General features: G+C 34.6%; 2 protein-coding genes across 2 annotated transcripts; one reads left to right on the forward strand and one right to left on the reverse strand.

Annotated features, from left to right (window-relative positions):
* Positions 1 to 2,530: 2,530 nt before the first annotated feature.
* LOC131014608 (ubiquitin-conjugating enzyme E2-17 kDa-like) lies at positions 2,531 to 5,029 on the forward strand. Its single transcript, XM_057942635.1, has 5 exons — positions 2,531 to 2,803; positions 2,907 to 2,985; positions 4,098 to 4,225; positions 4,379 to 4,483; positions 4,648 to 5,029. Exons 2-5 carry the CDS (start codon positions 2,916 to 2,918, stop codon positions 4,789 to 4,791), a joined length of 447 nt encoding a protein of 148 aa, XP_057798618.1. The 5' UTR covers positions 2,531 to 2,803; positions 2,907 to 2,915; the 3' UTR covers positions 4,792 to 5,029.
* Positions 5,030 to 10,951, reverse strand: LOC131014604 (potassium transporter 26-like). Its single transcript, XM_057942629.1, has 6 exons — positions 10,690 to 10,951; positions 6,984 to 7,452; positions 6,867 to 6,917; positions 6,520 to 6,780; positions 6,388 to 6,440; positions 5,030 to 6,315 (listed from the first exon to the last, which is right to left on the reverse strand). The coding sequence occupies exons 1-6, from the start codon at positions 10,861 to 10,863 to the stop codon at positions 5,125 to 5,127; spliced, it is 2,199 nt and encodes a 732-aa protein (XP_057798612.1). The 5' UTR covers positions 10,864 to 10,951; the 3' UTR covers positions 5,030 to 5,124.
* Between the last annotated feature and the right edge of the window lie 4,325 nt (positions 10,952 to 15,276).

Below are 15,276 nucleotides of genomic sequence, written 5' to 3' on the forward strand. Positions count from 1 at the left end.
ATACATCAAAACAAACGAAATATAAGATGATAAATATAACTTATCCCTCCCTTAGAGCATCAACAACCGTGCACCCAGTCCAACAATGGTATTGCACCCGCCCGGACTCAATAGATTTTAATTTCATTTTCTCTTTACTTTTATTCTTTTTTCAATTTAAATTAAACAACTTCAATTTTAACAACATAAAATTCATTCAATTAAAAATCCAAACATTACAAATAAAAAAAACGAATATTTAAAACATCCAATTTTTGAAAAATTTAAAGCCGTCGAACTACGGGTCAACTGGACCAAAGCGTGCCCATAGATGCTCAACCAAATCATCGCGGAGGCGAGCATGCAATTGTGCATCCTTCAAGCTTGCATTCCGTGCCAAATAGGCGGCGAACTCCGGTGGTGCTCCGGAATTGAATTGTGTTTGAGGAGGAGAACTTGGTCCTTCGCCGCCGTCACCGTCAAAATTACTTGCATTTCCACATTCATCCTCAATGATCATGTTGTGCAATATGATGCATGCAAACATGATCGAACTCATTTGCTCCGCCTTCCACAAACGCGACGGTCCTCTGATTATACCCCACCGAGCCTGAAGAACATTCCCGGGAACCCATGGCGGGCTTCGTGCATTGTAGTGATGCGTTGCACATCGGCAGCTGTTGGCCGCCTCAAATACGTGCCGCCAAAGATACGAACGACGGCCTTGCATAATTTCTTCAAGCATTCCAACGCCGTCGTCTCTCCTATACAGAGATATTCGTCACAACAAGCAGCAGCAGTTCCGTATGCCAATTGTCGAACAACGGCAGTGCACTTCTGAATCGGGGAGAAGCTTAAGCGGCCAATAGCATCCGGACGTTGTTGGAAGTAAGGATCGACTTCTAGCGCATTGACAATGCGTAGAAACAACTCCCGGCTCATGCGAAATCGACGGCGAAAGAAATGTGGCCCATAAACAGGATCGACAGAAAAATAATCGTGATGGAGGCGCTCGGCTCCACCTTCACGGTCACGACGAACCACTATCCGCATCTTCCTCGGGCGTGGTGGAGGTGGATCGAAACGATATGAACTTGTCACTGTCATAAAATTCACAGCACATCTCATAAAAAATAAATCGGGGGCTTGAATAGGATCAGGAAGAGGAGGAAGTTGTGCGGGATCAACATGAACTTCTTCGTCGGATGAAGAATTTGAGGAAGAATTGGTGGATGAAGACATTTTCTTTAAGAATTGAAGAGAAAATGAGTAGTTTGATAGAGTGTTTGTGATTGAGGAAGGAGATATGTAATTATATATAGGTGAAAAAGAAAAAAAAATATTAAAATTGGCCAAATTCGACTGTTGAGAAGGCAACGGTCATTTGACCGTTTTTTTTTTAATTACGGAAATGGGGCGCGTGTAGCACATCCATCTCCTTCGCTCCACCTTCGCAGTAGGAACGTTCCATCGCTCCACCTCCATTGCACCCGGGTGCGGCATCGGTTGCGGGTGCGATAGATCGGGATCGATCCCGGCTTCGCACCCGCCGATGTTGATGCTCTTATACCTCAAAATAAACACAGCCTTGCTATATACAGTAAGCACGTGAAACCCAACAACCTAATTAAATACTCATATATTATTATAGCATAGATAATGTCATAAATATAATGACTGCATAGAATTCCTCCACATAAACAATTGACACTGAAAATTAAAAATCATTATCTAACTCCAGCAAGATTCCAGCAAGAAACCAGTACGTACCCCACTTGAGCCCATTGTAATAGAATCTAATAAAATAAAATAATTGTTGAAAAATAATAGAGTGATAGGCTCTTCTTTAGAGGTTAAGATTAATAGACTTATAAACCTGCATTTTACTCAAAATCTAAGGCCTAAAGCCAAAGCTCTCGATTAGCCGTCCAAGTTGCTCTATCTAAATCCAAAATCAACTTGGTTTCCCACCTTCTCTCCACATTAATTTATTTTTAACCTTTAGTATATTATTTATTAAAAGATCTGGCTTATTTTCACCGTTAAGTTTGGTTTTGGATAATTAACTCTTTCCACAAGTGGGATTTAAAAATAATAATTTTCTCTTATACTTTTTTTTTTCTCAGATGATTTAGTAAGATCTTTCCACAAGTTGGAATACATTATTATTAGTTAAGAAAGACATGGAAATAGTTTGATAATTGAGCAATCCCGAAATTTCTCCTCTTTTATTCTCCTCGTTTATTCTTAAATTCAAATTTATCTTAGAATTATGCTATGCACAAATGCATAAATTGTTAGTCATCATAATAAACTAACACTGATCGTTAGTTTCACTTGAAAGAAAAACATAAAACAAAGAAAATCTAATTAACAATGACAAAATAATGAGAGTTGTATAGAATCTATATATACTTAATTTATCAAATCTTTTTTTTTAAGGGAATTTATCAAATCTCTTAATACCTAAAAAATGAAAAGAAATAAAATAGAAACGCCAATCTGTTGCAACATTATGAAATTTAGTGAAGTGAAAGACTAAAAACACAATAACAAATTATTGAAAAACAAAAAAATAAGAACCAATTGATAAGAGATAATCCTTGAGTAATTACTGAAAAAGTATACATTATTTGTCGAAAAAGAATAAAGGGAAAATTATAGACGTGTAATTATTCATGGATGAGTTTCCCTATAAAACTCGTTTCCTCACTCAACAAACATTTCCTCTGCAATTTCATTTTCGTCGTCCACTTTTCTGTGAAAAAGTAATAAAACTTTCCCCTCGAATTACGCAGGCAGGAGGATCCAATCTTTCTCTCAGGTATGAGTTCAACCGATTTCTGTCCAATTCTTGCTATCCTCATTTATTCTTTTCGAGGAATTTCGAAGAAAATTTAGATCTGGTTGTTTTTGGCGGATCACAGGAATCGCTTATGGCTTCAAAGCGGATCTTGAAGGAGCTCAAGGATCTCCAAAAGGATCCTCCTACCTCTTGCAGTGCTGGTACATGTTACTAAATTTCATCAAAATTTAAATTGGAAATCCGTCATTTGATCTTTAATTTCTGTTTTGTGAATGTGTGTGTATGTGTGCGTGTGTTTCTTTTTTCCTGCTTTTGCTATCGACCCATTTTTGGGTTCTAGTAATTTGTTTGTGGTTTTTTCTGTGGACCTATATAATTCATCTGAGGTATTTTCTTTATTGTTCTTATTGGGGATTTTGGTTGTTCTTTTGAAGGCAATTTTTGGCGTTTGACTTGCTGTTACTAATGTAGATAATTTGTAGTTTTGAGATGGGTTAAAATCCATGGTGTTGAAGTAGAAGTTTGAATTGTAATCTTTCTTGCTGGATATGATTTTTTGTTCGGTTTTGTTTGTTAAAAAATTGTCCAAGTTTAGGAGTTTTTGCCCTTGAGGGATGTGTGAGGAGTCTCTATATAGAGGTCTCTTGTGGTGAAGCTTTAAGAACCTGCATGGAGATGAAAATGTATGTGGAGGGCCCATTATCTCTTCTGTCAGCACTGGAATGTTTGAATTTGCAGAGTGACATGTCTAATTCACAGAAAACTTATATGTAAAAACAATATATGGATAACTGATTTGGGTGGGTTGAGGAGCTTGGCGTGGCCACATGTTCTTAGGCATACCAGATATCAAGTTCTTACCAGAGTTTAGTTTGATGAACTACTTTACTGAACATCGCGCAGTAGCTGGCACCATTTGCTGATGGTATCCTTTAGTTTGGCATCTGATTTGGATTAGTATAACATGGCGAAAGTTTTTAAAAATCAGTGCAGGAGACATCGGATTCTCTTGCAAAATCTGTTCTTTGTATAGCCGTTTACTAATTTTTCGTTGCTATTCATGCAAGTAATGAATTTCTTGTCTTGGGTTAGTTGTATCGGAAAGGGTGGAATGGTATCAGAGAAGGTGGACCGGCATTTGGTAAATGTCCTTTTGTTCCTCAGCCGCTAAACAAACTATCTTCTCTAGCATTCCCTCCAACAATCCTCTTTATTTTTATGTCTCGCTTGTAGCCTTTACACTTAAAACTTCATATTCAACCTCAAGATTTCTAAATGTGTGGTTTGCTTGTTCGTTCTTTGTAATTGCCAGGTCCTGTCGCTGAGGACATGTTCCATTGGCAAGCTACAATCATGGGTCCTCCAGATAGTCCATATGCAGGAGGCGTTTTCTTAGTTACCATTCATTTCCCGCCAGACTACCCTTTCAAGCCTCCTAAGGTATTGATTTATGTTCATGTTTCTTAGGTTGGCTGCTTATTTCTGAAGTGGCATATCTCATTCACCGTTTCTTGATACTTCATCTCCCCTGTGATGGCTCTTTATCAGTTATGATTTGCACGTCTGACATAATCCGCTCGATGAGTTCTGCAGGTTGCTTTCAGGACAAAAGTTTTCCACCCAAACATAAACAGCAACGGAAGCATATGTCTTGACATATTGAAGGAGCAGTGGAGCCCAGCCCTAACTATCTCTAAGGTTTATATACTTTATATCTAATCCAACACAATCTCTTGCTCATATCAAATCCAGTCAACTGTCTTCCTATTCTAGTAAACATAAACAGCAACGGAAGCATATGTCTTGACATATTGAAGGAGCAGTGGATCCAAATTGCTGAAAGAGTTTGTTTTTTGCTTCAGGTGTTGCTTTCCATATGCTCTTTGCTGACAGACCCAAACCCGGACGACCCATTGGTGCCCGAGATTGCCCATATGTATAAAACTGACAGGACCAAGTATGAGACCACTGCAAGGAGCTGGACTCAGAAATATGCCATGGGCTAACCATGATTTTGTGTGGACGAGTGGTTGGCCCGCCCTTACCTTGGAACATTTTGCTTTTTACATTTTATGTATCAAATAGTCTAATCTATCTTTGAAGTCCTAAATCTGGACTACATAGAGGTCCAAGAAGTGCCCCAGAGAAAAAAAAAAATGGCCAGACACATTGCTTTTAAACTGTTTGTATGTGTAGTTGATCTATCAATGCTTTTCTATAATTTAAATCATATGCTTGTTCTCATTATTGTCGTACCAATTGTTTTATTTCATGTCTGAAATTGAATGAATGATTCCAGATTTTGCATCTTATCGTGCATGGCAGAATGGTCTCTCTCTTTAGATTTCATACAACATTCCGACCTGCAGCGTTGCTTCGGATGGGGTCTGAAATGTGGAAACTGCAGGCCTGCTGTTCTTCTGCAGAAACCTGTAGAGATAATCTATGGTGAAGCGTGCAAGCATCCCGCTCTTGTTGTTTGCCTTGAGAATGGTCCTTCCGGTAACGAACGCGATGCCTTTCTGCATTGCGCTCTGAATCTTGTGCTCCTCGCTCGTATCATCGATAAGCTCAACGAGCTTCGCCACTATTGAATCAGCGTATTCGGCCCCATCCATGTCCTCCGCGTCCTTATACCCGAATTGGATCAAACACCGGTACACCCCCTCGTGCCCCAGCTTCCCCACATGGAGACGCTTCTCGGGCGCCACAGTTTTGATGGGCAGAGTTCTGATGGTGACGACGACCATGATCTCACGCACGGAGTTGGTGTGGTGGATGTAGCGGCGGATGATGGGCGGGATTCCGTAGACAAGATCCGTGAAGAAGAAGCAGATGCCCGGAGTCCGACAGATGCTGCTGCCGGAGAGGGCATCGTCCAGCTCTGCAACGCTCATCTTGTTCTCGGCCTCGTACGTGGTCTTCTTGCTCCTTCCGTAGGTCCATGACAACATCACAGTCATGAAGAGTACCGAAACGGCGAAGGGCACCCACCCCCCTTGTGGGATCTTCCTCAGCAACGAACTCATGAACGCGCCCTCGATCAAAATGTACGGCACTAAGAACCCCAGCACCACGACAACACTAGCCTTCCAAATGACCAGCATCACCAGACTCGTAAGAAACGTGGTTATAATCATGACCCATATGACCACGACGCCGTATGCATTGGCAAGCTCGACGCCGCCTTTGAATCCGACGACGAGGGCCACAGTGAGGATGAGGAGAATGTAGTTTATCTCAGGGGAGTAGACTTGGCCTGGGTGCTTGGAGGATGTGTGGATTATGAGGACCCTAGGGAAGCAGCCGAGCGCGAGCGACTGCTTGACGATGGAGAAGCATGCGGAGATCATGGATTGGCTCGCAACAACCGCAGCTAGCGTCGAGATAACGAACATTGGCCAATAAATCGGATTCGGAATGGAACTGTAGTAGGCGTCCATGATGTTTTCAGGGTGCTTCACTAGATAAGCCGTTTCGCCGGCGTACGTCACAATGAGTGACGGATAAACTACGAAAGAGAAGCCCAACTACAAGGACAAACCATAGTTTAGATTATGAGAAATTCAAATCTAAACATGGAGAGGAGGTTTGGTTATAACCTGGATAGCTCTTTTGTTGAAGTGCCCCAAATCAGCAAACATGGCCTCAGCTCCTATTATGACAACACTTTATTATTACATCTCATGAGTCTTTCTACTATGAAAGTGTTTTTCGAACACACACACACACACCTGTGATGCTCAAGAAAACGGCTCCGAGGAGATCCCAAGCGGTCCTGCCGTTGGCCATGAAGAATTTGACGATGTAGTGTGGCGATACGGCTTTCAGAATGGAAGGGTGATACTTCAAAATGTTGTAAACGCCGATTGAAACATTGGTGGCAAACCATACACACATTATTGGAGAGAATAAGAAGCTGACTTTGCTAGTCCCACAACGTTGGAACAGAAACAGGGCAACTAAAACAACTACAGATATCCATACCACGTGGCCTGAAATCAAACTAATAAATCTTCAACAAAGAAATTGTTAATAGTTATCAACATAAAAAGTTTAGTTGAAATATTTCTCCTCAAACCTTGTGTGATCTTAGAAGAGCGCGACTGGATTCCTTGAAGAGCTGAGAGAACTGCATCAAAGCAATGATATTGATAATTTGTTGAATTGTTAAGAATAATTGTAAGTTTGCATTTACCACAAGTTGCAGGGGTAAGAGCTCCATCTCCAATAACCATGCAAGTTCCCAAGAGCACGATGAGAGTGAGAAAATTCTGAGCAGAAGAGCTTCTCTCCAGAAATTCTCTAGCCCTAGTGGACAAAGGGCTCCCTCCACTGTAATACGCCATGCTCGAATGGGATTCCAATCTCGTGTTCTGAATGGTGAATTTGCTCTTGAAACTCATGTGTCTGCAAATATAGGAATAGAGAGCGAAGGTTCCACCTTCGCCATGATCGTTTGCATGCAGCACGATCAACACATATTTGATCAACACAAGAGATGTTAAGGTCCATATAATAAGGCTTAGAATTCCCAATAGATCTTCTTCAGTGAGATTGGTGAAGCTGGTTGCAGAGAACACGTTCACGGGAGAAGTTCCCAAGTCTCCATACACTACTCCAAGTGATTGGTAGGCCAATACAATATTTTCCCAACTTGAATATATCTAACCACAACACTCACCAATTACTCTTAGGCTCCAAAACAATTACCAAATATCACAAACTGCTTATACCCATTTTAGATCAAAAATACTTCTTTAATCTACGTACGATAAAACATGTGCTTCATTGCTTTGTGAAATTGAAAAGTTAATGATCATCCCCATTTAGTCGACCAACTTTTTATCATATTTCGTCCCCATAAAATTTTGCTCATATAAATCAAATCCAAATTTCACTATTTACAACCACTTATAAACTTTATACTTCCAACTAATTTGTAATTATATATTAGTATGGATGTAATGTAACTCTGAATCTGTGTAAATTAATAAATTTAAATCTAACTTCAAATGAATTTGATGAAGGTCTATTTACGAGCTTTTGAGTAAACATTGACGATTAATTGGCATACTAAGTAACCAACCAAACATAATATACATACATATACATACATACATACATATGGGAGGGATCTATAAATATATCTTACGTTACAACGAATAAGTTACATTTTAATACATAAAAAAAATATTAGATATGTATTTCGTGGTTAATGTTTTAGATCAAACATCAAGTTAAAATCAACCGTGATGCAATGTTTAAATTATTTATTCTTTTATAAAAAATTACTCCGTAAATTAGACATTGAGAATTTACTAAATGAATTGAATTATTGTTAAATACTCCTACTTATTGAGTTTCTTTGGGTTCGTGGGCCAAAAATTGGACTGCACAATATTCTTGGGCTCAATTAACCGAAACTCAAGTTAGTAACGAGTTATCGTGAATTGTAGAGATTTTATGTCTCATTATAATTTACTAGTATGTGCCCGCTCTTGCAATGCACGACTATAATCGAAATTGAACAATAGTTTAAATAAATAAATATTAAATAATATATATATATATATATAAGTAAATATAAACATATATGATCTCAATAAAAAAACATATTATCCACAATATAATCTCAATAAAAATATCAATCTGAAAACATTCGAATTTTCAATTTTTGAAATAGCAATTAACCGATTTAATTGATAATGTGTATAAATATATAAATTATGAAATATCAAAAGCAAGTATAGATGATAATGAGTATCATTATGGATCATATAATATTCTAAGATGTACAAAACTATTTATTTACATATAGTATAACTATAGATTAATATAGTTTTTGAATACATATTTAAATCATATTTATGCATGTGGTCATTTTGTTTATGCTCAAATTTTAAAATAAAGTTACTATCAACATATACATTTTTTTATCAATTGGAAAGTGGAAAAATAAAGGGTTTAACTTAACATGAGATATGTATCATTCATTTTCAAAAATAAAATGTATACAATTTCAGTAAATTTAAATAAATGTGCTACTACAAAATTAAACTCTTCAATTTACTAATATATAGTAAAAACATAAAAAAAAAAAAAAATGAAAGAATATGGAAAAAGGAATGAAAGAACCATAACATTTTAAAAATGAGAAATGAGAGAGGATATGATAGAGGAGAGAAGAGAGATGAGAGAGAGAAAAAAAAAAATTAATTTTGTGACTTTAAACTATAATAACTTATTGGTTTTAAATTTATTTTTTATAATTTTTACATCAAATTAAAGATATCGTCAATATCTTTAATTTAACATCCATATTGAATATTTTTTTATAAATTAAAGTTGATGATTTTAAAAGAGAATCAAAACTACAAAAAGAAAAATAAAGATAGAGAAATTTTGGTGGAAAAAAGTTTACGTTAGACTCCTCTTCTTTTATATTATATATAGATATATAGATTGTATTTTATCATACATACTACTATTTTTTTTCAATAATCATCATATCACGTTATTGATTTGATTATTTATAACTATTTATTATACAATAAAAATATTATTATATGATGAATCATAATTATTTGTAACTAAAAGTTGATATTTATAATTATGACCCTAATTTTGAATTAATTAATTATCAGTTCAAAAATTAGAAAAAAAATTAATTAATTATGAATACTAGTTGAATTAGTGAACCCTGATATTATCTTTAAATTATACTAATACTCTCTTAGACACTTTTACACAACAATCTTATTCTCATAAATACCAGTACCCAAAAGAAATAGGTCAACAATAATGAGATGGATGGGGTATATGATAAGCTAAAGTTAAACAATAAAATAATTAAAAATTATAAAAAATAAAAATAAGACATAGGATGAGACACCAAAAGCGGGACTTTGTTTGAATATTCAAAATAAATCCCAAATACATAGGGAGGAATCAATCGATATGTCCCAAGTTTTAAAACTCGCACGATTGGTACATGTGAAATTTTGCATTCAATTGTTGTATTTTACTCTTAGACCTAAGATAGCACATTTAATTGGTACCTAATTCAAAATATAAACAAATTAATTTTTCTTTTTATGAGTGCAACAAATTCTTCTATACACACTTAGCTCCGGCACGATATCTCGATTTGCCCGAATCAAAACAGAACTATATATATAGGGGAGGGCTAAAATAAAACACTTCTTAAAATATAAGTGCTCATTTGATTCAAGTAGAGGAATGAAATTGAATAAAAGAGTGGAATGATAACAATAACCATTACTTTTATTGAGTGTTTGGTTTAACAATAGAAATGAATCATTAGTACGGGGATTCTCTTTATTTTGTTTCCCCTCTATTTTGGTGGGTAATAAATTGGGTGATTAGATTACCCTCAAGTAAGGGTAATGGTTATCTCATTATTCAAATCAAACAATAAGTAAGAGTAATGGTTATCTCATTACTTGAATCTATTTCCAACCTCTTAAAACACTCAATCAAACGTGGGCTAAAATACAAACAATTTTCAGTCCTTAGATCATTAAGATTTACGGTTGATTTGCAACCCTGTTGGATGAATTTGTTGTCCTGAGTTCGAATCTCAAAGGTAGCAAAAAAATATTTTTCACAATTCGTAACCCAGTTGGATGAATTCATACGTGTTCTACATAAAATTCGCACATTGAAAAATGTTTTTATTTTTATTTTAAGAAGTGTTTTCACGTAGCTCTTCCCTATATATATAATATATATATATATATATATATATATATATATATATATATATATATATATAAAATCTTGAATACAATGGTTAGAAAACAAACGGGATTATTTTCCTTAAAATTTGAGGAATTTAATTATAAGTTTAAGTACGTAATATAACGATTTATTAGAAATACCTTTTCTCTTTGAGGAGGCTGATCATAAAATTTAGTGAAACTCGTGTTACTGTCCATATCAGCTTCTCGTCCTTCGACCTGCCCGCCGGAGAGGTCTCCACCACCACCACCACCGCCACCGTTTTCGGGGTCAGAGTTCATGCTGATGAAGTTGTTTGCTGCATTATCATCCATATCATATCGATATATATGTATATTCTTAAATTTTATCGACTTTAACGACCTTGCAAACCTCTTTCTGGTTTAATATATATAGATTCCATTTTCAGTTTTGTTTATTTACTTCTGGGTGAATATAATATTAACTGAATTTTACATTGCTGAATTTGCTTTCATGTAAAGTAGACTTGGAGTGAATTCTCGGCCGCACACGTTAAATTCAGAGCAGGTAAACTCGAGGTGGAGGCATGGATGGAATCTCCGTTTCTATCTCATGTGATCCTATTCCAACTACTAATTTCACCATCCTAACGCGACGTTTACTTTTTAGGATTAGTTTTGATAGATAAAAATAATAAGGCTTATTCCTTATTTACTTTAATGTATGAAAATTTTGAGATATTTCAATGCTTTTGATTATTTTTATCATTAAAACTAATTTTGTTTTATTCTTATCCCATAAAAGGATGGAATTGGAGAAATCCTAATTTTGAGGCTAAAAATACTAAATCATATATATAATTAATCAAATAAAGTAAACGTCCCTAAAAATATTTACTAAAATATTACTCCTTGTGTCCTTAACAGTTAACATTATCTCCTCGCATACGTAGTAGCACTACTAAGGGGGGTGTGTTCGTTCAGGATTTTAATAGATTTCTGCAGACTTTTAAAATCTGGGTGTATTCGTTCAAAACTTTTAAAAGTCTATGAAAATCTAGAGGTATTCGTTCAAGACTTTTAAAATTCTATAAAAATCCAGAGGTATTCGTTTCAGACTTTTAAAAATCTATGAAAATCTAGAGGTATTTAAAAATCTATGGATTTTAAAATTGGACTGATTTTCATTGATTCCATTCAAAAAATACACATGAACAAATCCGACCTCCGACCACAAGAATTCGGAAGATTTCATATTTCAGCGTCGGCTGAGTTCCAGCGGCCGTGGCTCGAAGAAGCCAGCGGCTGCTGGCACCCAGCGATCGCTGAGGCACTAAATTAAATTCTTTGCTACACTAACATCGAATTTCAATGGGCAATGGTTGAGAATTCTTCATGCATTTATTGTTATTAAGAATTAAGAAATCTTTGACTATCTTCTCGTGCCCTAGCGATCATAGTTTCTGAATTAAGAATTAAAGTGCCCCATTTAATTAAGAATTTAAAGTGCTCACATTTAATTTCTGCAGCCACCCTGATTACTAAGAATTTAAAGTGCCCTAACGATCGCTAGTTTTTTAATTTAAGAATCAGGGTGACTATCTTCTGTGTGTTTGTGGGCGTTCATAGTTTTTGAAACCCAGCGATCGTTGGGAGCTGTCCCAACGCTCAATTAACTCCAACGAGCGCTGGGATGATAGATTTCAAATCTGTAAAAATCACGTCAAATTCTTGTTAAAATCCGTTCAAAATCTGTACAGTTTCTATTTAGAATTCCAAAATACATGAAGAATCTTTTTGAAATCTGTAGATTTTTAAAATCCAGAGATTTTAAAAATCTACAGAATTCCTGAACGAATACACCCCATCTATATTATATATAAAGAAGGAGTTTTAACGGTAAAAATTTAGCGATTTTTTTAAATTTTAATTCTTTTAACAATAACTACCGTTTTTTTTAGCCGCTATTTCTATCAAATCATTTCATTTCCCTTTCCACATCCTACATGTCAGCCTAATATTATCCCCTTTTAATTTCATTTTGTGTTTTTTTTTTCTTTCTTTCTAATAATCATATAGTTTGATCAATGATAAAACTCAATATATATATATATATATATATATTATATATATATATATATATATATCAAATTAAATATAAGAGATAGGTGATAAAATTATTCATAAATATTTTTATTCTCAAATTTTGCATTTGCTAATGTACTAAATAAAGACAAGGCAACTACCCATAAGCGAAACAAGAAAAATAAGTTACAATCTCAAAAAATAATTATTATAGCATATGCTATAAAATAATATATATATATATACACACACACATACATTTGTTATCATCGTTTATCAATTAAATTTAATTTTATACATTGATATTCATATATACCAAAAATATAATTTACATTTATTTTTTAATTTTTTTTAGTGATATGTTGAATTTTGATATAGAATTTTGAAGTAACGATACAATAGAGTAATTACTTTATTGTTAATTACATGTAAAATAGACTAAATATTGTAAAGTGTGTGTGTGTGTGTATATATATATATACACGTTAGTTAATTTATATAAAATAATCTTAAATTGTGTTAATTTTTTAAAAATTTGTTGCATCCAAAGAAAGAAAAAACACACTCACATTCTATTCTTTTAGGTGACTCTCTATGACCTATTAGTTAGAGGAAAAACGTCTTACCAACATATTATGCTTCATATCGTCATCTCAAATTGATTGTTATCATAATTATGTTGTTTTCTTAGTAATTTAATATTGATATAAGATACTCATTAAATCTAATATACTATCCACTAAGGTGATATTATTATTATTATTATTATTATTATTATTATTATTATTATTATTATTATTATTATTATTATTATTATTATTATTATTATTATTATTATTATTATTATTATTATTATTATTATTATTATTATTATTATTATTATTATTATCACACACTACTTCTAATAAAATAATATATAAATTAATAGAAAGTATTCTTTTGTTATCAATTCATCTAAATCATAAATAATGATATTTTGATGTATATATATAAACTATAAAAATATATCATGATCCGTGTAGTACGAGAGAACGTAAAAATGATATCGTTTAATTTTAATTTTCTCTGTGCATCACACAGGCGGGCACACTAGTCACAATTAAAGGAAAACGATCACTACAAAAAAACGCCGAAATACCGGCGGAATTACCGGCGGCGGACTTCCCGCCGACAATTACCGGCGGCCCAACGACGGCAACACAAGGCAGGTCGTTTGTATATATTTACCGGCGGCATTCTCGCCGCCGGTATTCATAAAATAATTTAATTTAAGTTTAAATTTAAATAAATATGCACATTACCGGCGGCATTGCCGTCGGTAATTAGCGGCGGCATTTTGCCACCGGTAATTGTGAAATTAAATCATCGTCCAGATCCCCTTTTCACGCATTCACGCACAACCTTCCCCTCAACCCCCCCCCCCCCCCTCGCCCTGCCGCGCCTCCCACCCCCAGTCGCCTCCTCGCCCCACCCCCAGCCGCCGCCGCCGGCCAGCCACCCCTGCAGGTCTTATTTCTCTCTCTTTCTCTTTATCTCTCACTTTCACATCTCATTAATTTTCTTTCTTTAACATTTCAGTTGAACGACGCCGCTGCCGACACCGCCATCGCCACCACTCCGCCGCCGACCACTACCGTACTCTTTCGTTCTCGTTATTTGATTTATTTATTAATTATTTTGTTAGATTAAAATTAATATTAATTAGATTAATTTTAATTAATTTATAATATTTGAAGTATGATTAATTAATTTTAAATTTATTTTTACTATTATTTTGTTAGAGTCTAATAATGTTAATTTGATTAATTTTAATTAATTTATAATATGTGAAGTATGATTAATTTTAATTAGTTAAATTAATTTTTAATTTGTTTTCATAATCTAATTAATAATTGTTGGAGTTTGATTAATTTTAAATTAAAGTTTGATTAATTATAAAGCATGATTAATTTGAAGTATGAATTTGTTAGAGATTTATTTATGTTAAATAATTTTGTTAAACGAAGTATGATTAATTGAATTTTAAGTACGCTAGTATGTGTTTATCATGAAATGATATGATATTATATATTGTGGGATATATTTAATCAATTTCTTAAGGATCGTCTCCCTTTGGGATAGAAATTGATTATTTCTTAAGGATCTTCTCCCAACAAATGATTGTTTTAAATTTAATTACTTTGTTTTTCATTGCTTTATATGTATTGTATTATTGCTTCGACATTGGGGGGCCGGGTAGGCCTAGTATAGGCTTAGTAAATTAGGACCACTATGGTCACTATAGCTGCTGGTAGAGTCGAGCACTTGGTAGTTAGGATAGTGGGATTATGCTGTCGAAATTTCGTTTGATTCAAGTAATTTATGATCTTTTATTTATTTTTTTCAATTGGAATTTGCAAGAATGAGTGATAATCGCATGTGGATGTACGCGAGATACAATGATCGTTCTGCATTTGAAACGGGGCTGGAGAGTTTCCTTGATTATGCGATAAATCAAACGGCGTATACAGTTGGAGTAGGTAACATTAGGTGCTCGTGTAAGAAATGTAACAATGAAGCCTTTTTATCTGTACCTACAGTCAGAAAACACGTTACTAGGCGTGGATTTGTCCACAATTACACAACTTGGGTTTGTCACGGGGAAGCACCGATGTGTATGGCGACAGAACATGCTAGACCTAG

The sequence above is a fragment of the Salvia miltiorrhiza genome, chromosome 3, assembly GCF_028751815.1.
Source record: "Salvia miltiorrhiza cultivar Shanhuang (shh) chromosome 3, IMPLAD_Smil_shh, whole genome shotgun sequence".
NCBI lineage: Eukaryota > Viridiplantae > Streptophyta > Magnoliopsida > Lamiales > Lamiaceae > Salvia > Salvia miltiorrhiza.

Coding starts and splice junctions, on each gene's coding strand:
- LOC131014608 (XM_057942635.1), top strand. CDS start 2,916: ATGGCTTCAAAGCGGATCTTGAAGGAGCTCAAGGATCTCCAAAAGGAT. Junction 2,986..4,097: donor TCCTACCTCTTGCAGTGCTG/GTACATGTTACT, acceptor TGTAATTGCCAG/GTCCTGTCGCTGAGGACATG. Junction 4,484..4,647: donor CAGCCCTAACTATCTCTAAG/GTTTATATACTT, acceptor TTTTTGCTTCAG/GTGTTGCTTTCCATATGCTC.
- LOC131014604 (XM_057942629.1), bottom strand. CDS start 10,863: ATGGATGATAATGCAGCAAACAACTTCATCAGCATGAACTCTGACCCC. Junction 7,453..10,689: donor AGCCTCCTCAAAGAGAAAAG/GTATTTCTAATA, acceptor TGTTGTGGTTAG/ATATATTCAAGTTGGGAAAA. Junction 6,316..6,387: donor TCAACAAAAGAGCTATCCAG/GTTATAACCAAA, acceptor TTGTCCTTGTAG/TTGGGCTTCTCTTTCGTAGT.